The sequence below is a fragment of the Thalia democratica genome, chromosome 4 (genome assembly GCF_965202585.1).
Source record: "Thalia democratica chromosome 4, ktThaDemo2.hap1.1, whole genome shotgun sequence".
Lineage (NCBI taxonomy): Eukaryota > Metazoa > Chordata > Thaliacea > Salpida > Salpidae > Thalia > Thalia democratica.
The window spans coordinates 30,344,672-30,365,830 of NC_139168.1; the positions used below are offsets into that span (position 1 = coordinate 30,344,672).

The 21,159-nt window shown below is 26.0% G+C and overlaps 1 protein-coding gene across 1 annotated transcript; it reads right to left on the bottom strand.

Moving 5' to 3' along the window:
• Positions 1-7,308: 7,308 nt before the first annotated feature.
• Positions 7,309-16,761, bottom strand: LOC145834073 (deoxyhypusine hydroxylase-like). Its single transcript, XM_082941406.1, has 5 exons — positions 16,623-16,761; positions 10,261-10,428; positions 9,621-9,763; positions 8,447-8,692; positions 7,309-8,082 (listed from the first exon to the last, which is right to left on the bottom strand). Exons 1-5 carry the CDS (start codon positions 16,730-16,732, stop codon positions 7,832-7,834), a joined length of 918 nt encoding a protein of 305 aa, XP_082797532.1. The 5' UTR covers positions 16,733-16,761; the 3' UTR covers positions 7,309-7,831.
• Positions 16,762-21,159: the final 4,398 nt, after the last annotated feature.

The following is a 21,159-nucleotide window of genomic DNA, read 5'->3' on the forward strand; positions in this document are numbered from 1 at the left end:
TTACGTTTTCTATTTAACTTTACTAAGAAGTATATGGGACGTTATATCTTATCTACGAAATGGTCGTAAAATTCTATTTGTCTATTATATAATCTAATAAATATTCATTTATATATATACAATTATCAAAACATTTTTTAATTTCAATCTTGTTTACTATGTACTAGTCTATTTTATATTAATAAAATTTATAGGTGGTGAAGTTTCTAAAAATTCTAAACTCACAAAATAACACTAAGTTGTAATTTAATTTTGTATATTTAAAGTTTTTTCTACTCAATTAGCTATTTTAAAGACTAAATAGAGGCTATGGAATGCTAATATTACATATTTATAAATATAAAATACACTTCTACTTGAAATAATCAATTCAAAACAAATACAAGCTAAAAATGTTTCGGAGTTAGCAACTTTGGAGTATAAAACCTTTAAAATTATCAATAATCTCAATTTTTTTAGGTTTTCTATTTTAAAAAGATAGGTAATAGACAAGACTTCTAGTTTTTTAATAAGTATATTGTTAAATGCGTTTTTATAAAAAAAAATTATTTTTGTTTTATACTTAACAGAACATTATAGTTTTTTAATAATTTGAACAACAGAATAGACAAACTTGAAAACTTTTTTAAAAGAATTCTAAACTATCTACTATCATAAAAGTAGACACCCTTCTATACCTAAACTGCTGGATTTGCAAGAACAATACAAATTGATAGTGAACTTTTTTTATTAAATATTTTGTAACGCTTTTCAATAAAAAAACAACACAACTTACTAATAGAAAACCAACAAAATCTAAACAACAACAACAAAACTTTATTTTGATAAAACTGATATTTTTTTACACATTTTAAATCAAAAAATAGACTTAAGAAAAAACTGTCTATAATATAAACGGTATGTCTTATCAACAGACTTTTTGTATAGTATAGTTCGCATTTATGTAACTTTATGCTTCAAAAATAACCAGAAAAACAGGCTCACCACTGTTGAGAAAGTTCAGATGTAGATTTTCTAAAAAAAACCTTCTAAATTTGTATCTGCAAATGATGTTTCATCATCACTTTCCTCATCAAAATCCATAAATTTTTCTTCAACACAATTTAATATCCAAATAAAACAAAGTTTTCTAATGTTTTTGCCTATTTTTGAATAACTTGAACCTCTTTCAAATTCAATTTCAAATGTGCTGCAGCTTTGAAAAAGAGCATTTTTTTCAGTTTTTTTGGTGGGAATCAGTGTAAGTTCACTTTCATTATGTTTGTCAGTAATAAAGTCCAAGATTTCATAAGATTTAGCCTCAGCTAGACGCATATTCTTCAGGTTTATACCAATTTTATTACTATTTTTTTTCTTGTTAGCTTTGAACATTGTAAAAACCTTTGGATTAAAGTTGCTTGTTTTATCGAAAAAATTACTACGTATAGTCATGTAATTTTGGTTTTCGCCTCCAAACTGTTCTAAAGTATATGCATGTTCACTTTTGTTTTTTAACAAGTTGCTAAAGTTAAAAGATATTTGCTTTTTTATAGTTGAAATGAAATCATTGAACTGCTTTTGCATCAGTTTTATTTTATTATTTTGATTTGACTCTATTTCATTTTCGAGTAATTTAAAAAAGATTTCTAATGTATATCAGTTTCTGAGTCTAAATTCTGTTCATCACTAAAGTTTTGAACTTTTAATATGTGGTACAGCATATACCATACTTTATCATATACATTTTTTTTGTGAACATACTTTTCATCAGCAACAGATCCTTTAAATGTCCCATTCAAAATCATATTATAGTGATTATCGTTCGCATCCCTAGCGGTACGATATAAAATTACTTCCTCATTTTTGAAAGTAGGAAATTTAAATACTTTTGGAATTCTATCAAGATCATTATATGCTGGTAAATCTTTAATAGTGGGGTTGCTCAAGGAAACTTCAAATCTTTGTCCGTTAGAGTCGTCAAAACTTTTTTTTGCAAAATTCGCTGGTGCTTCAGCTCGCCTTTTCTTAGTTTTTTTTTTATTGATATTTTTTACTTTGTTTGTGAACACAAAAGTTAAAAATTTTATTTTTCCAGTTTCACAAACCAAAGAATAACCATATTTTGAAGCAGTGTCAATAGAGGTTGTTAAGTAAATTCCTGGACCGAGAAAACCTCCCTGTGAAGGTTTAAAACCATGGTTAAGGATACTTAATACGTTGGAACCTTGTGTTCCATGTAGCAATAAATAATTGGGGTGATCGTCACATTCAGGTTCGCTTTCTTGGTTTTTTTCTTTGTAAAATTTATAGATTTTTAAGCTCTTATTTTCAATACTCTTTTTCAAACCTCTGTCAAATTCTAACGAAGTATCTGTTTGATCAGAATTAAAACTTTCATTACTTTTGTTTAAATCAGGGTGACTTTTATAAAAATCTGAATTTCTATCATACGTTTCTGACGAAATATCACTCTGAAAAGAGTCTGAACTATTATCACTTGAGTTTGAATCACCTGATAGAGTGACATTTTTTTCAAAAACCCCAAAATTTTTTGGTAATCAGCGTTTTCGTTCTTTAACAACTCGTATTTGTATTTCAATTCTTTATTAGGAAGAGCTAATGCAGTTATAGATGTTTCAAAATTCTTTTTCGCTTCTTCCATCAAATGAAGATTTTGATTGCTAAACTCAGTTTGTTCCTCTTCAACTTTTTTGGCGAACTTTTCTTTTTCTGTACGATACACTTCACGAAGGGCATCTTTATTACCCTCGTAACTAGATACAAGATCTTCAAACTTTTTTTCCTCGGATGACATATGCCTTTGGGTAAAAAGCTCCTGTATAAAAATAAATAAGAAACTTTGTGTTGTTTTATTTATATTTTGTTTAATCTTTCTAAATCATAATTAGCTTGTCTTAAAAAGCTTTAATTGTGAGCGTACAACTTTCTAACTCAACAAATAAATATAATTCAAAAAAAAATTAATGATTTAGATTTGTTTTTGTATTATACTGTGCTTTGGGTTGAAAGAAGTTAAAGTCCACCGTATTTACCGTTAGTTTAGACAATGTTTCTTTTTATTTATGTTTTAATTAAATACGAAGTTAAACATATGTGTCAAATTAAGAAAAATTTAAGGACTTTACAAAAAAATAATAGATCTTTCTTTAATTAATTTTATTTAGATCACCGTTGTTTAAATATTTTATACCTATAAACAAGTGCCTTAGCAGGTTGTTTTCGATATACTAAAATATTTTGTCATCACACTTTACTCTATGGATTTAACCTGCTTCATGAAACTACAAAATTTAGTTTCTATACTAAACAAAGGTTTTGTGCATGACACAATTAAGTGAAAGGTAAAATTTTAAAAATATGTAGTGAGCAGATATTAATTATAGAGAAATAAAGTATGAACATAATTTTTTAGAATAATAACTTAGAAAACTAAAATTTCTCATTATTTGGTTATGCTTTGTAAATATTCTAGTAAAACTAATTTGTAATATTACAATTTTCAAAATTAAATTGATTGTTCTAATTAATTTCTGGCCACAAAATCTTTATTTTAAAAAATGCTTCATTAAGAATAGCAGTAAGTAAAAATTTACAAACTTAAATATTTGTACAAAACATATTTTTAGTTAGTTAATTGAATTTCCTTGCTTTAGTTAGTTTTTTTTTTTAAATATGTTACCAAATCAAAAATGTCTAGATTTTAAGACATACATATATATAAAGCAAATATTAAAGAGAGCATTTTAAAGTTTTAAAATTTATTAAAGCTTAAATTAGTGTAAACAGCCTAAAAAGTAGCTTTTAAACACTTTTAAGAGTTTCAAAAAACAAAAATCACTGGTTTAAATTTTTTTAATATGTAATTTTAATTAAGTACCTTTGCAGAGAGAACTGAGTTTATAGTTTTTATTGACTTCATTTTTCAAAACAATAAATTTTAAATTCTTGGTTATAAACTGAAAGTAGCTTGAAAATAATGTTGTTAACTAAATAAAACATGCTTAAGATAGTAAACAAATACTACAGTTTGTAAACAAAAATACTTCTACAATTTTATATATGCATCAAAGTTAATAAATACTGTAATGTATTACAATCAAAACAATTATAGCTTTAACCTTCTTGAGAAGAACCTAAAGCCAAATACGTGTCTCACAGTAGTGATGCAAGAATGCTTATATTGCCGAGCCAAATATTTCATTGGGGAATATGTCACTTTTGCACGAGGGGACACTTTTGCATAGCGTCACTTTTGCACGAGTGGACAACTATGCAAGGCGACCTTTTTGCACGAGTGTCACTTTAGCACTTTTGCACGGCGTCACTTTTGCATGGAGGGTTACTTCTGCACGAAAGGTCATTTTTGCATGAGAGTAAAAAAGAAAATTAAAAAAATTACCTACATAGTGTTAGTGGTAACAGTGATAGTAAAAAGAAGAAAGTTAAAGTTGATATAAAAAAAAGTAACTTTGACCTGATTTATATAGTAACTTGTGCAAAAGTTTCCCTGCATACTAAAGTTACGCCGTGAAAAAATGTCCTCGTTCAAAAGTGTCACCTCGTACAAAAGTAAATTGTTTTAAATTGCGTAGCTTTCAACTGTTTGAAATCTGACAAATAGTTGCACGCAGTGAGCCCAAATCGTGCTGAACTGTAAATGAAGGTTTGTTATTTGCTTTAGTTTTTTTTTTCATATATAACTAACGTTTTTAAGATCTATTGATAATTCAAAACTGTGTAACTAGTTTTTCCAGAAAAACAAAGCAGGTAACAGCAAGAGTCTTTTACATCTTTATGCAGTTTCTTCTTTAAAGTTGCTTATGCGTTTTAAACTTTGAAAAGAAGTAAAGTAGACTGATGCTTCGTTTATTTCGTGTTTATTAGTTTTAATTGCTTTGTAAATCTTAACTAAAACGTTTTTATGTTTAACAACACATGTTCTACTTGAGTGTTGAAAACAGTTATAGAAATACCTTTGCATCGGCTATAAATGTTTTTGAATAAAAAAGTCTTATTTAGATTTACAGCCTTCGTATGTGAGCCGATTTTTCACAACTGACTTTAGTTTGTAATTCTTTTTTAATTTAGTAGTATAATGATGCAGAAACGAAATTTTTTACTACAACCACACATTTAATATATATAAACAATAAAGTTAAGACATTACGGTAATCTACGATAACCGAAAGGTTCTTTGTGCACCAGGTCCTAGGATAAAATATTTGAGCGTCTTTTTTATCACTAAATAAACTATAATAATTGTATAATTTAAAACATAATTCGAACAGAATAATAAATTTTATCAAACTTAAATCATTCTCATCAAAAAATGAAATAAATGTACTATTTTCGCACTATAGTCAGACAAAATGAAAGGTTGAACAAGATATTTTTTCTTCAGCAAAAACTATTTTTATTTGATAGCATTATGTTTATAAACTATACTCATAAACAAAAACTTATTTGTTATACAACTACTAATTTAAGATAAAAAAAATAGCTTACAGCAGATATTTTTGAAATATATTGGTAAAGACACAGAAATAAGCTGTTAATTAATGTTTTTAAAATGTTAAATTAAGATGTGGAGATTTAAAATGACAACATTTTTCAAGTGTTTTAAAGGCATTATAAAAAGTTGTTTGAACATCATATAAAATTTAAATGTATTTCATTGCGGTTTTTATTAGATTTATAAAGCTTAAATCGATGCTACAGTTAAAATTCTGAAAAAAACGGGTTTTGCACCAATACTTTAAAAAAAATTCTAAACTAAAGCTAAAACGTATTCTGATTTCTATTTTGGTAAAAGAATAAAAGTACGTTGTCTAATTTATGATTAGAAAAGTTAGGTTTTTATGTTTTGAAAACAATTTGTGATAAACGAGCGAATTATAGATTTTATACAATAAACACTTCATGTTTTAAGATATTGTCACAAATTTTATTCATAAGCTTTATTAAGGTTTTTTAGTTCATCTTGTTAAATACCAGCGTCCCCCAAATATCTTCACCTAAATGATCCGAATCGTAAAATATAGTTTAATTTTCTGGTTGAAACGGGTTTTTTCACTGTTACTGAAATAACTATATTAAAAAAAAAAAGTTAGTGTTTTCTGGAGCTGTTTATATCTAAATTAGATTAAATTTATGACTGATATAAAAGTTTTTAATATACTCTCCTCACAATTAATTTTCCGAATTGATTATGTTTTTAATCTTTGATAACTCTGGACGTAATAAGGAAACTATCCCTTATTAAAGTTATTATTTAAATGTATTTAAACGAAAGTCCAATTAAAAAGTTAATTGTTTTGTTACAAAACTAGTCAATGTTTTTGTCCACCTAAATTAGATTTATATACTTTAAATTTTTTTTTCTTTTAAATATATTGTATTTACAGTTCTACTAACAATTTGTTAGCTTTAACTTTGGTTTTATGCACTCATACAAAGTTTAAAATTTTACTTCTGTTTGCCAAGCTTTAACAGTCAAAAAATGAGTATTAACAGAAAAAAATTAGATGAATTTTGGTAGAATATAAATTTCAACGACAATAATAGTGTAAGTGTATGGTCGATGCAAACTATAAATAAATAATATAATTTATAAAGCTGTAGTAAAGGCAGCCGTAAATATAAAACAATACATTCAGTATATTGAAATGTTTACTTTATAGTATTAGTATCAAATTTTGCTATTGTGTAAATAATAAATGTAGATTTAATGTTATGAATTAAATAAAATGCATGCACAAAATTATTACACAGTAAAAACCATAAAAAAAACAAAAAAAAAAAAACTTGGTAAAGTTTGTAAAACAGGTAAAATAATCAATAAGGCCCGCGAAGAACTTTTCAGCAGAAAACAAACTTTTTTTACAATATAAAAAAAAACTAATGGTGAAAGTTTACAATTATGCGTTTAATTTAATAATCTATCTTTACTAGTGCTTTTTTATTGTTCGTTTTATCACATGTTTGGCTTATTTAATAGTCTTATATTTATTTGTACAATTATTTTAAAACAACTGCAGCCAGCAAGAGACGTTTTTTTTAGACAAATTGGCCTGTGATTTATGAAAATTAATTTAAATTAAAAGCTAGAGATAAACCTTTTATAAACAAATTATTTTTTTCTTAACTGATGCGTTTATATGATAAATAAAAATACCACATGAAAAATTTATCTAAACGAGTTTATAATAAAAATAAGAACATTTAATCGTAATACAATTTATTAAGACATTTGTAAAATATAAGTGCGAAAAGTTACTAAAAATAATAAATAAAATTTCCTAGGTGGCCCAAAAATAAAAAGAGAAATAATAAGTGAAGATAAAAAAAATCACTCAAATACGTACAATTAGTTTTAAGCAAAAATTACTAAGAGTTAAAATAAATTTATAGTTACAAATCATTAAACTTGAAAGGTATAAGTAGAGCTTTAAGTGTTTTTTAAAACTAGCTCATTAAAATTTTTAATAAGTCTCTAAATATTAACTATTTTAATCAAAAACATAAAAAGGCTAAATATAAAGTATAATTAAACCTAACTATTAAAAAAAAGTTTTTTCAAAATTAAGTTTACTTGGTAACGTTTTAAAAATCCATACATAGTTACTTAAAAAAAAAAGAAACTACCAACTTTTCTTTAATTTGATATTTTTTAATACAATAGCTTATCTTTAAACTTTTTTTTATTCATTTCAAAAAAGTCTTTAATTAGTATCTAAACTACCCTAACAATATAAATTCAACCCATTTTCATGAGTAGCGGTTTTTAGTGCAAAAAACAACCTTAAAGTTTAAAAAGAATCTACAACAAATTTTACTCTTCGTTCAAAGCGTAGTGGAACTGCTCGCCGTTCTCGTACTCGATCATGTCCAGCGCCACCACGCAGCTCTCCCTCACAACCCTCTCCTCCCCCTCGCCGCTGAACTCCTTCAGCACGCCCACGCACTCCTCCGTCGCGATGCTGCCCAACGCCTCCGCGCACTCGTGCCTCACCATGGGGGATTCACCGCGGTCGCGAACGCAAGCGATCAGCTGGGGCGCGACGACGCCGAGCTGCATTTGACCTACAAGATTTTGATTGTTGATGCATGTGCGATACATTAGGTAGATTACTTTTAACATTGTTTAATGGAAGAGAATATTCAATATTAATATTGAACTGTACTGTGTTGATTTGAATTTTATACCCAACCAAATTGATTTGCTAGTCCAATAAAGTTTGAGGATATTTTTAGTTTGAAGTATTTATAATATGGTTCTTTTATATTTTTTTTTTTAAATAAAACATACAAACACTCTCACCTAAAAAAATCCTATTCTATACCTTAACTTGTTAATAAAAACTAAAAATTTCGATTTTTTATTTCATTTAAGTAAGCAATAATAGTATTAAGACTTTCTTTTATACATACTAATTAAACTTCTCACCCAACACGAATCCGATTTCGTGTCTGAACAGCGCTGATGACGGACACTTGAGCCCCTTGGCCAGGACCACGGCCGCCTCGTCGGTCATCATGTCCCTGAGCTGAAACATGGCCCTGTACCTTTCGAACAACTCCAGTTTCTGGTCCAGAAGAACCGATTCCAATTCTTCCACTGACTTCTTGCTGGCGTCACCAAGTGTCGGGGCTGGGTCGACGCAGTCAAACTTCTTGTTGACCTCCTTTACTCCTGATAAGAATATTTTAAGTAATGAATTATTGGAGTGTTAAGTTTTTAACCAAGTAATTTGTAGCAAACCAGATTGGTACAACTTTTATATGAAAAAAAATTACTTCCTAATAATACTGCTAATTTTTTTTCAGTTTTCAAGACTACTTGCTAGGACAAGGTTGCCACTCGTTTTTTGAAAAAATTTTCCAGGTTTTTAAAAATACACATTTTTGGGTTTATTTTCAGTGTAAAGTTAAGTTTAAGGTAAAAAACTGTGTTTAATAATATTAAATCAGTGAAAAGATACTCGAAAGCTAATTTAAATGTGTTTTTTAATAAAAAATTTTTGATTAAGACAAAAAGTATTAATTTATATGATAGATTTTTTGAGTCAAATCGAAATTTTACTACTTGACATTTTAAAAATTCCAGGTTTTCCAGTTTTTTTTTTCAAATTTTCTCAAATTCCAGGTTTTCCCAGGTTTTTTAGCCTAAATTGTCAAACTCAAGGTTTTATGATTTTTTGACTTTTACCCTCCTGATTAAAGCATTTAATTTTTTACTAAGTGATTTAAAACATACCAGATTGGTGCAACTTTTAAATAACGACAATATTTATTTTTTAATATTTTTTTTAGTTTCCAAGACTACTTGCTTTAAGTACAAAAATCAATAATATATATAAAAAACATCTGAACTAAAAATACTCTAGGTATTTTTATGACGAAAAGAAAAATTTATGAACTATTTAGTGCTTACGTCACATGTTATCTTTAAACATTGTTTATATAAGCTATTAAACCATAAATAAAAATATTTAAGTTAAATATAAAACAAAAATCATAAGTATTTTTACAGCCTTTTCTTTAGTTTTGGTTACTAAAATAAAAGCCATTTATATGATACTTTTACAAATTAATATCTTAGAGAATCTAAATAAAGAAACCTTTTTGCATGTTCCACTGGAGTCTTGCTACTGCAAGCTGACAAGTTTCTGCAACCTCGATTGCAGCATCTTTGCAATACTTTTGCAGTACCTGCAAACTATCTTCGCATCCAATCGCTGCAATTGCTTCTGCGGACTCATGCCTTTAAATGATGTTCAAAAATTTAAATGATATTAAATATAAAAGTTGAAAGTGTGATATAAAGAATGTACTAAAAATATATATTAGAAAATTCAAACAGTTACTAAGCTTCACTGCTGATCTGAACAACAAACTTTGTTCCTCATTAAAGAAAAATATATTTGAACAAGAATCACAATTTATAATTTGTTCAGCAGTAACTGTCTGAAACTGTTTCAAATATTTGTAACAATATATTAATCTTTATCATGAATTGATTCCTTCGTTAAATCTGTTCAAACCGCTAATTTAGTAATTCATGTACAAACAGTGTTAATTTAATAAATTTCTATAAAAATTTACATCAAAACATAAAATCAAGATTCTATTTTCAACAAGCTAATAGACTAAATTAATTATTGATGTATGCCTTAAAAAACAAAAAGTTATCTTTAAGGAAACTTTCTATAAGTATGTTAAAAAAACAGACACAAGTTTCAACAACAAAGCAATGCAAACCTAGTAATTGGAGCCACTGATTTGTCTTCCAGTATTGACATGAGCTTGGGAAGAGCCCTGGTGTCTTGCATCTGTCCGAGGCAGTAGGCGAGTTCGTGGTTCAGAAGGTCGCTCGGGTCGACCAGGCATCTGCAGATCTCGTCTATTGCGTCATTTCCACCAAGATTCCTGTTTATTTTTTTTTTTTTTTATTTTAATGTTCAACATATATAAGAAATCTGTGAAGGTTAAAAAATAGTTGTTTATTTAGTGTATAGTGTGCATCGTAATTTAATGTTTATGTGTTTATAAATCTGATTCAGCATTTATTTTAATCAAAATTACTTATTTAAACAATTTATTGGCAAACTTTATCATATAAGGATTACTATTTATTTTAATTTATTCTTAGTACAAAATAAATAAGAAAAATATGAAGTTTATTATTTGTTTATTTAGTACAGGGTTTCCCAAAGTGGGCGATATCGCCCCCCTGGGGCGATTTTAATAAGTCGGGGGGCGTAATTTAGTAAAGGGGCGAAAGGGGGGGGGCGATAGCTAGTAAGGGGGCGATTTTATAGTTTTTAGCAGTCATAAAATTTTTACTTTCTATCTTGTTATTTTACTAATTTTAGCTTGCCATTAACTATTTGACACTTGTTTACGTAAAGTATAGGTTTCATTCCGAACATGTAGATAAGAATGTAGAGTTTTTCTGGAAACGTCGAGATGAGAAAATAATACAGTATAAAATCACAAACATGTTCAAGAAATCTACACGTAGCATTGATAATGGACAATTAGCTTCTTATTATCTGTCTCTCATAGTTTCTATACAAGGACTAGCTCACACCATTTTGGAAAAAAAGTGTTTATTCCTATCTTAAAAACAGTTCTGGAAAAATTCATTCGCTATAAAAACATCAGTAATGTTTTACGTTCTATTCCTTTAAGCAACAACACTGTTAAAAGACGTATAGATTAAATGTCAGAATGTGTTGAACAAAACTTAGTTCGAGTGATGTGCAATTTTTTTTTTGATGCAGGTAGACGAGTCAACTTTGCCGGAAAATAAATGTATTTTTCTTGTTTGCGTGCGTTTAATAGTTGATGATACAACATACAAAGAACTAGCGTTCTCCCAACTAATAGAAACGCAAAGCACAGGAAGGTTTGTGTTTGAAAAATAAAAAAATATTTTGAAGTAAATGAAATACATTCAAAACATCTTATAGGAATTGTAACAGATGGTGCCCCGTCTATGATAGAAAAGTATCGTGAATTAATCACATATTACAAAGAGATAAACCCTGATATATTTACTATTTATTGCGCTATACATTGCCAACATTTAGTTGCAAAAAATTTAAGCGTCCTTTAAAAGACTCATTAAATTTTGTGATAAAAGCTGTCAACAATATAAAAAGGCATGCTTTACAAAGCAAAATTTACTGTTTAAACAGCTGTGCAATGACAATGATGAGAATTTTGATGAGTTGATAATGTATACAGGTGTGAAATGATCATCAAAAGGAAACTGTTTAGAAAGTTTTTGGCTGTTTTTAATTATATCATTGATTTTATTTCTCAAAAGGAAAAGGTACTGGCAGACAATCTTATTAAAAGAAAAATAGAAATTGCTTACATGTCAGACTTATATAGTAAGATCAACAATCTGAACAAAACTTTACAAGGTAAAAACTTGAATCTTGTAAAAGTCAAAAGTAAGACAACTAATTTCATAAACCAACTTGAACTGTATGTAAAAAGTTTCAAAAATAATCAGTTTTCACAGTTTGCAAGTTTGGAAAGCTTAAAAACTTCAAATAAGTAAAGGTGAAGTAGAAGTATTTTCATTTCATCTGGAACAGCTTAAATATGATATTGATAAACAGTTTACTAACGTTTTTCAATTAAACGTACCTAAGTGAATTATGGATCCATTCGAAGCAGATCTTATTGAATTAAACGTTGACTTACAGGAAACTTTCTCAGACTTACAAACTGACCTTGAACTTAAAGTAAATTTATCCAAAAAACGATATGAAAGCTCTTGGACTCAACAAAAACTAAGGTTAAAGTATCTAATCATTTGGGAGGAAGTTAGATTATTGTTTATAGCATTTCCTTCTAGCTTTGTTGTTGACAAAGCTTACAGTTCAGTTAAAAACTTCTTGAGCAAAGGATATAATCTAGATATTTGAAAAGTAGGTGACTTGAGGCTTTATTTGACTGATTTAGAACCAGATATGAAAAATTTGCAAGCAGTCATGAAGCTCATCCTTCACATTAGATTAGACTTCAGTAGCAGACATTATTTTCTGTAAGGTCTTCAATTTTAGTTGATTTTTTAAAAGATTTCTTATTTAAGCTGGTTTATATGGTATTTAAGTACTCTTTTTCTAATAACAATTTTATTAAGTTATTTATTCTACAACAGGTTTGCTTAATGCCTAATGAATATTAAATACGGTAGACTTCCTCTTGAGTTAGCACTTTTTACCAAAAAAAAAAAAGGCAAATTTATAATATCTGAAACTTAATTAAGTAAAGTATATAACTAACTAAGTATTAATAAAACAAATTATTTATTATACCTAATAGCTTATATATATCATTATTTTTAATGAATGTTTATTTTATGTTTTAGTGGATTTAACGTTTATTCATAACATTGTTGCATTATACCATATTGTAATTTGCAATTTTGTAAAAAAAATAGTAATGCAATTTTGAATTTGCACTTTTTGATTTTGTTCAAAGTGCAAATTCAAGCGGAAGTCTCTTGTATTTATTGAGTGTTGTATACTATATTTATACTGTGTTTTAAAGTTATTAATAGTTATGTTTTGACTTTGTTATCTTTGTAGTTTATATTTGTCGTTTTACATTACACTAAAAGTTTTCATAGCATAGTGAGTAAAATATTTGTTTTAAAGATATTTATTTAACATATTTTATTACTTGTAAAATCTGTATGAGTAAAAAAATATTGTAAACCATTAAATTTTTTTTGGCTTTAAAAGAGTATAGATTTGAGGTGTCTATTTAAATTGACTTTAACTATTTCACTTTAAAGATTCTTAAGGGCATAGGGGGGTAAACACCCTTTTTTGGTTTTTGATCTTATTTCATATAGTTTTTACTAAGCTACAAGATGCTTTTTACAGATTAAAAAAATTCATAATAATTTTTGAGATATAGCCGGTCAAAGTCAGAGGCAACAATAGGATCTTTATGGGAGGCGCAAACTAAAACAGCAAATAACTAGAAATCACTAAAAATCTATCTTCTCCTACGTTTTTTGAGAAACTACCTCAAATTTTCAGGAAATGTTCCTTGCAATATTTAAAAAATTCTGTCGGAACAGATTTAAAAAAAAATTAAAAAATAAAAGTTTTATAACAAAAAAACAAAAAAAAAACTGTTTTTTTTGTTTATTTTTTAAATAAAATTTTTATTTTTTAATTTTTTAAAAATTCCTTCCGACAGAATTTTCTAATTATATGAAGGAACATTTCCTGAAAATTTTAGGAAGTTATCTTAAAAAATGTAGGAGAAGATAGATTTTTAGTGAAATAGTCTATTTTTGCCGTTTTAGTTTGCGCCTCCCATAAGGATCTTATTGTTGCCTCTGACTTTGACCGGCTATATCTCAAAAACTATTTTGAATTTTTTTAATCTGTAAAAATCATTTTGCAGCTTAGTAAAAACTAAATAAAATAAGATCAAAAACCAAAAAAGGGTGTTTACCCCCCCCCCGCCTATGCCCTTAAAGTCAGTTTTAATTTCTAATTTGATTTGTTATTGATAAAAAATCTGTATATTAAGGAATTTTATACTGTTAGTACAACTGTTTTTTGTTTTATTTTAACTCAAAATACTTTGACAATTAAATTGTGTTGTGTAATTTAATATTTCAACCTTTTTAAGCTTTTATTTTTATCACTTTTTTCCTCTGTTAAATTATTATGGGTTGATAGCTAAAAAAAATAAATTATTTTTGAACAGAATTAAATAAGCCATCGAAAAGACTGCTACAGTTACAAAACAAAATTTTAATCTAATATAATTTGTTTTAATTGATTACTTTCTGTTTACAAAACTAACTGTAAAACCTTTATTTTTATTTGTTTTAACTTAAATAAAGAAAATAAAATATTGTTAGGATTAAGATTTAGCTTTTTAAAGGTTATTCCAAGTCAAATACTGTTTTATGGTATTCTACTATGAAACATATAGTTTAAACAGTTAAAAATTAAATATTTAACGTTACAATTAACTTGCTTATAATGTCTTTTAGCACTGAAATTAATATTTTTTCTACATTAACAGAAGCTATTCATAAAACCACTTTTCATGTGAGATAATCAACCAGTTGGTCAAACTTCCTAAAAATAGATCAGCAATGGTGTTGTAATATTTATTTCATTATGTGTAAAATAAACTGTTCATTCTTTTGTAGTTTTTTAATTTATTATGAAGTAATTTTAGAATATGTCTATTTATAAAATATTTCAACTATATTGTGCAACTTCATATAATTTACTTAGCATTCACTTCTAAATGTCCGAAATTTGTTATATAAGAGAATATTATAATGTCAGATATCAGTTAAGATTTTCTATGGGTAATCTACGGTCCAGATCCAGTCAAATGTCGGCCCGCTAAGTAACTTGAAAACTACTTGTGCAAAACAATTAAAATTAAGCTTTATGATACTTAATACTTAGAAATACGTTTTCAATTTAGTTTTCAGTTCACAATAGTACTTCCTAGACCACAATAATAGTAAATTAATTTATTACAATTTTGCTCAAGTTTTTTTATTTTCATATATGCTAGTTTCTTAAATTACGCAGCCTAGATGTATATTTTTTTAACAAGTTGACACTAGAAAGGATTTTTTAGTAAAATGACTTGCTGACTACAAAATTTGTCCACAACTAGCCTATAAGTTTCATTGGTTTTAAAACAATTCATATTTAAACAGAATTGGTTACAGATTACAAAAGGCTTTTTAATATTTAAGTATGTTAATACTTTACTGGGTTTATAAGAAAAAAAATTTAAATTATTTTTTCAAGCCCAGTAAATTAAAGTGCGTGTGTAAGAAGTATCAGACTAAATTACATTTCAAATAGAATTTTTTTGGCTCAAAAGTGCGTACTCAAGAAAAAAAAATGCTTTATAAAATCATGGGGGGAAATTTTTTTCAAATTTATGAAAAGGGGGCAATTTAGTAAATGAGTTTGGGAAACGCTGATTTAGTGTATAGTATACACCATAATAAATCTAAGTGTTTATAAATTTGTTTTACTCAAATAAAACTACATTTTAATATTCATTTATAGACAAACTTTATTATATTAAGAATTCCTGTCCAAATCATTAAAGAAATAATAACTTTTTTTGCTTCAATACAAAAGTGTTTTACTATTCATTAAATATTTTATCTATTTAATTATCCTTTTTAGTAATATTTATTAAAGGTATATAGTAGTATTAATAGGGTATATCTGCATATAATAGGGTAAAGGTTAAATAATATATACCTAGGCTTATATCCAAGTTTTTAGTTTAAAACCAAAAATAATTATTTTTTTGAAAACACCTAAAATTGAAGTAGCTATTATATTTGTTTACATATTAATTTTATTGTTAAGACAATATCAAAGTCACTGCACTTTTAAAATTATTATAGTTTCTTTGTGAAAGCTATAAATGTAATGTAGGTGCTACAAAAGTTATAATTCACTTTTAGTAAAACAAAAACTTTCAATTTATTTTGAGATCAAGTAGTTTACATACAAGCATACACACAAAATTTTTTATAATAATTTTTTTTTTGCATTTTTTTTTTCTAGTTCTGTTTATTTTTTACTTATAGATTTGAAATTTTGAAAATCCTAGTTCCACTTATAAATAATAAAAAAGAAAACTATGTGAACACTCCCAAAAATGTCCTCTTTTTTAAAAACTTGGAAATTTAGACAAAACCAATGAAAAGTCATAGAAGATGTAAAAACTTAAATTTTTTTTTGTCTTTTTAAATTTCATTATACATTTAGAGCTCACTACTTAAGTTAAATAATTTTCTAAGGCTGTTTTTAATTTTATGAAAATTTAATAGTTACAAAGTAGGTGAGATAATAACTTATAAAAGAATCTTGTAAAAACCAAGTAAAGCTCCTCTGTGGCTTTAATTTAAAAGTTACTTAATTGATCAAAACTGTACAAACAATTAAATAGTTTCAATATATATAACAATGCTTTACAAAGTTCAGAACTTTAAAATGATTATACAAGTTATTTTATTTTAGTTTACATAAGTTTTACTATATTAAAATACGCCATTAGAATCTGCAACTGTATCAAAATACCTGAGCATAAAAAGAGCTCTGAATCTCTTTGACAAAACTTCATCTTTGTTGTTAAGAACTTTTCCAACTTCTGCAATGTTTGGAGTTTCTTTTTGAGCAATAGCTACCATTTTTTTACTTTATAAATTTCTAAAAAGCTTTGTGTTTAGTATAAACAAAACAATGACAGAAAGAGTATCTAAATTAGCTTAAGTTAGGAATTTGTCAGGGTCATGTTATCTAGCTGCACAGAGGTTTGAAATGGTGGACAATAGTCCTAAAATAAAGCACTAAATAATATTAAAACGCGAAAAAAAAAGTTAAACAAATTTAGTTTAAAACGGCAGGTAAGGCTTAAATAGGGTTTTTATTTATATCAAAAAAAACAAATGTTAAGTAGAACTACTTTTTTCATGAAGCTAAAAATATTTTTATAAAAATGTAAAATTACAAAAAAAATAAAAAATTTAAAGTACTTGACTAAATTAAAGTACTGGAATTAGTAAATAAAGTTTGTAACTATTGATATAAAACAATTCTCTATTACTACTCTTTAAAACATGAGTGGCTAAAAACTAGCTTGAGTAAGTGATTAAAACAATCAAGTAGTAAAACTTAAAAACTTACTACTATGTAAAGTTGAATAAGTATCTAAATCATAGTAGCAAAAGAACAAAATAATAATGTTAAAATAAAAATAAGGAAAAAAACTATTTACAAGTGATAATAACTAGTAATATTTTGATACGTATATAGCCTTAATTTTACAAAATACTTTAAAAATTATCGAGTAGTTTTCAAATGAGCCAAAAAATAAACACGTTTGTTTTATATCCCACTTAAATATTTCAAAAACCTTTATTCTTTTAGTTTATAAAACTATGAAAGAAAAAGTTCAACTAGTTAAATATTTAAGTATAATAACTAATGAATTCAATAAAACTTTTTTATCACTTTCTCCTTTTCTTTTAAAATAAAATATTTTGTACACAGGGTTGCCAAACCTTTTTGAGAAATTTCTTCTAGGTTTTTAAAAGTACACGTTTTTGAGTCTATTTTTGTTTAAACCTAAGAATATAACATTGTAAAGATATTGTAAAGCTATTCAAATGTGTTTGTAAATAAAAAAGATTGTTGATGATAAAAAAAAAATTATATGGTAGATTCTTTGTGCAATTTTAAATTTTACTTCTTAATATGTAAAAGTTGTTTAAAATTCTATGTTCTTTTTTTGAAACTCCAGGTTTTTTAGCATAAATTTCAAATTCCAGTTTTTTTCAGGATTCCAGGATACCATGGCAGTCCTGTGTACAGATGGGATAGGGTATACAAATTATTATAATAGGTAATTAGTATTGAAATACTAATAACATTTAATAAATATAAGAATCAGAACTAATAGACTTGTAAAAAAAAATAGTGAAAAATCTAGAACTTTAAACAACTATTATATGTATAAGTATGAAGTTTAGATTAAATGAGAAATGACAATAATATAAAATTAAAAAACCTGAATGTTACTCAAAGTTTTATTTATTATAAAAAAAGTTTAAAGTAGCACAACAGTATCTTTTCAGTAAATTAGTGATTTAGGTCAATTAAAAACAACTTTTACCTTAAACTTTATTTTCCTCTATAAAGTAACAGAAAATTTTTTATTTAAAATACCTTTAAGAAGTTTGTAATAAACCAGTTACCACTCTGTTATAGTACTGTTTACCAAACTCATCTTAACATACTTACTTATCATAATTTAAATTTGAATATTTTAACCATAATTGGTTGTATAATGCTCATTTTATCCTAAATTAATTTTAAATCAAAGCTTTAACTCATGGCTTTGTTACCTACAATTAATTCAACTTATTGAATGACTTATACTAATTTACTAAATAGTTTCATTTTTAGAACTGTTCTTTTAAAGTTAATAATTAGTTCAAGGTTGATTAAGGTTTTTTGAAAAATTCTTCTAGGTTTTTGAAAGTAAACTTTTTTTTGTTCATTTTTTGTATAAAGTTAAATTTAAGGTAAACAATTGTTTTAATGATACAATAATATTAAAAAGATATTGTAGACCTACTTTAATTAAATGTGTTTATAATAAGAGAACTTTAAGTAAGAGAAAATATTTTTGTGTATATTTTACACTCTTCTTATTTCATATTAATTTCACAATTTAACATGTAACAATTGGTTTAAGTTCCAATTTTTTTTGCCTAACTGTAAAATTTTAGGTATTTTTAAGTTTTTTGACAACTCTCTTTATTCTAATTAATAGATTATTAAAAATACTAAAAAACACAAAAATTTTTAATGGTTTTAATTATATTCAAAAAAGCTAAAACTTTTTTAACAAAAAAACAGTTATCCAATTCAGTAGGAAACCAGCACAACAATTATTTTCAGTGGAAGAATCTATTCTTTTTTTTTCTTTAGTTGATTTTTTTTACTTTATTGCCTTAAAAACAACCTAATAAAATGGAACAGATGAAAAAAATTTCTAAAGTAATGGTTAAGACTATCTAGTATGCATAATTTAATGCATAGTTAAACTGTTATATTTCTAAACTGTTACTGTTTTATATAAACTTTATTCATATTGAACATTAATTTCAAATTTAAAACAAAAACTGAATGTTATTTCTAAGAATAGTGAAAAACTAGCCACAATGCTAAACAAATTTTTAAGAAGAATTTAACCATGTTCTTAAACAAAATTGGTTATATAAAACAACAACATATTGAAACTGGATCAACTTGTTCTCATTCAAAATTTAGAAAAAAATCTGCCCTGATACTTATTAAAAACCTAAAAAATATCCTGAGATATTATAAAAAATCAAAACTGCCCTATTGTCATCTTAAGTCTAAAAAAATTGAAAATATCCTGAGATTTTCTAGAACTTAAAATATGCAAAGTTTCCCTGAGTATCCTGGGTGTGTGGCAGCCCTGTCATACACTCTGATCTAAATGCTTCTAAGCAGTATAACTTTTTATAAATTTATAGTCAATTTGATGCAATATTATAAAAAATACTTTATTTATTAAACCATTAATTATAATTAGCTCAATTATTTCAAATACTTATAATCATATTTCTAATTGCAATATTAACAGTCAGATCAGGGTTGGCTTTCTTTTTATGAGTAAAGCAACAAGAGCCAAAAACTGAAGAAAGCTTTGTTAATCAAGAATGATTATTTTTTTGGTAATTTCCTAGGATGATTTCGCACTAATATCAAAGCCAAAATATTTTATACTTTCTAATTTTACATTCTGATAAGATAAGTATAGAGTTGAAAAGCTCTAAATCTAAACTTTACCTTAATCATTGAGAACTTAAGTTAAATAAAATGAATTTTTGATTAAAAAAAGCTACCGATTGAGGGTAAGGCTTAAGGGTAAAAGTGATAGTTAAGATAAAAATCACTAATAGAAATTATTTTACAAAATTAAACTGAAAGGTAAATTAATTAAAAATCAAAAAAAAAAACTACCGATTGAGAATAAGGGTTAAGGGTAGCAGTGATAGTAAAGTAATAAACCAATAAAAAATATTATAAAAAAGACAATTAAAAAATTAATTACTTAAAAGAAAATTACTGATAAAAAATATTTAAAAAAAGTTTATAGTTAAGATAAAAATCACTAATAGAAATTATTTTACAAAATTAAACTGAAAGGTAAATTAATTAAAAATCAAAAAAAAAAAACTACCGATTGAGAATAAGGGTTAAGGGTAGCAGTGATAGTAAAGTAATAAACCAATAAAAAATATTATAAAAAAGACAATTAAAAAATTAATTACTTAAAAGAAAATTACTGATAAAAAATATTTAAAAAAAGTTTATTGTCCAAATTTGAGTAATCGTGTTCCCTATAATTCAATTTTATACTTGTCTTATCAGATGTAAAATTAGAAAGTTGAAATATTTTTGCTTTGATATTGGTGCGAAATCATCCTAGGAAATTACCTTTTTTTTTAAATTATAGTAACAAAAGATGTTAAATTTTTACCAAAAAAATATCTTAAAGAAAAAAATGAATTTAAGTCATAGATACTATCATGAGATTTCTGAAAAACAAAAGAAGTCTGTGTTTTTTTTTGTAAACTGTTAACAAGCCTGAGTCACCCAGAGTTTTTCTAACAATCTGAAAAAAAGTTTCAAACTATCCTGAGAGTGTGGTTGGTAACTGTGCGCATTATATTTTTCTGTATTTTACTACTGGGTACTGGTTTTTGAGAAATTTCTTCCAGGTTTTTCAAAGTTTGAGACTGATGTTTTTTTACCATAAAAAAAAATAAATAAAAAAAATTAAAATTACACATATTTGGGGTTTATTTCAAGTTTAAAAGTAAAAAAGTTAATAATTTTAAGTTTAAATTAAAAACAATGCTAAAAAGTATAACAGCATTGAAAAAATACTCTAAAGCTACTTTAAATGTGTTTTCAATAGTGAAAAACTGGATGATGGCAAAAAAAAAAATATTTTCATGTTTTCTTTTTTGTGTCAATTCAAAATTTTACTACTTACTTGTAAAAGTTGTTTATAATT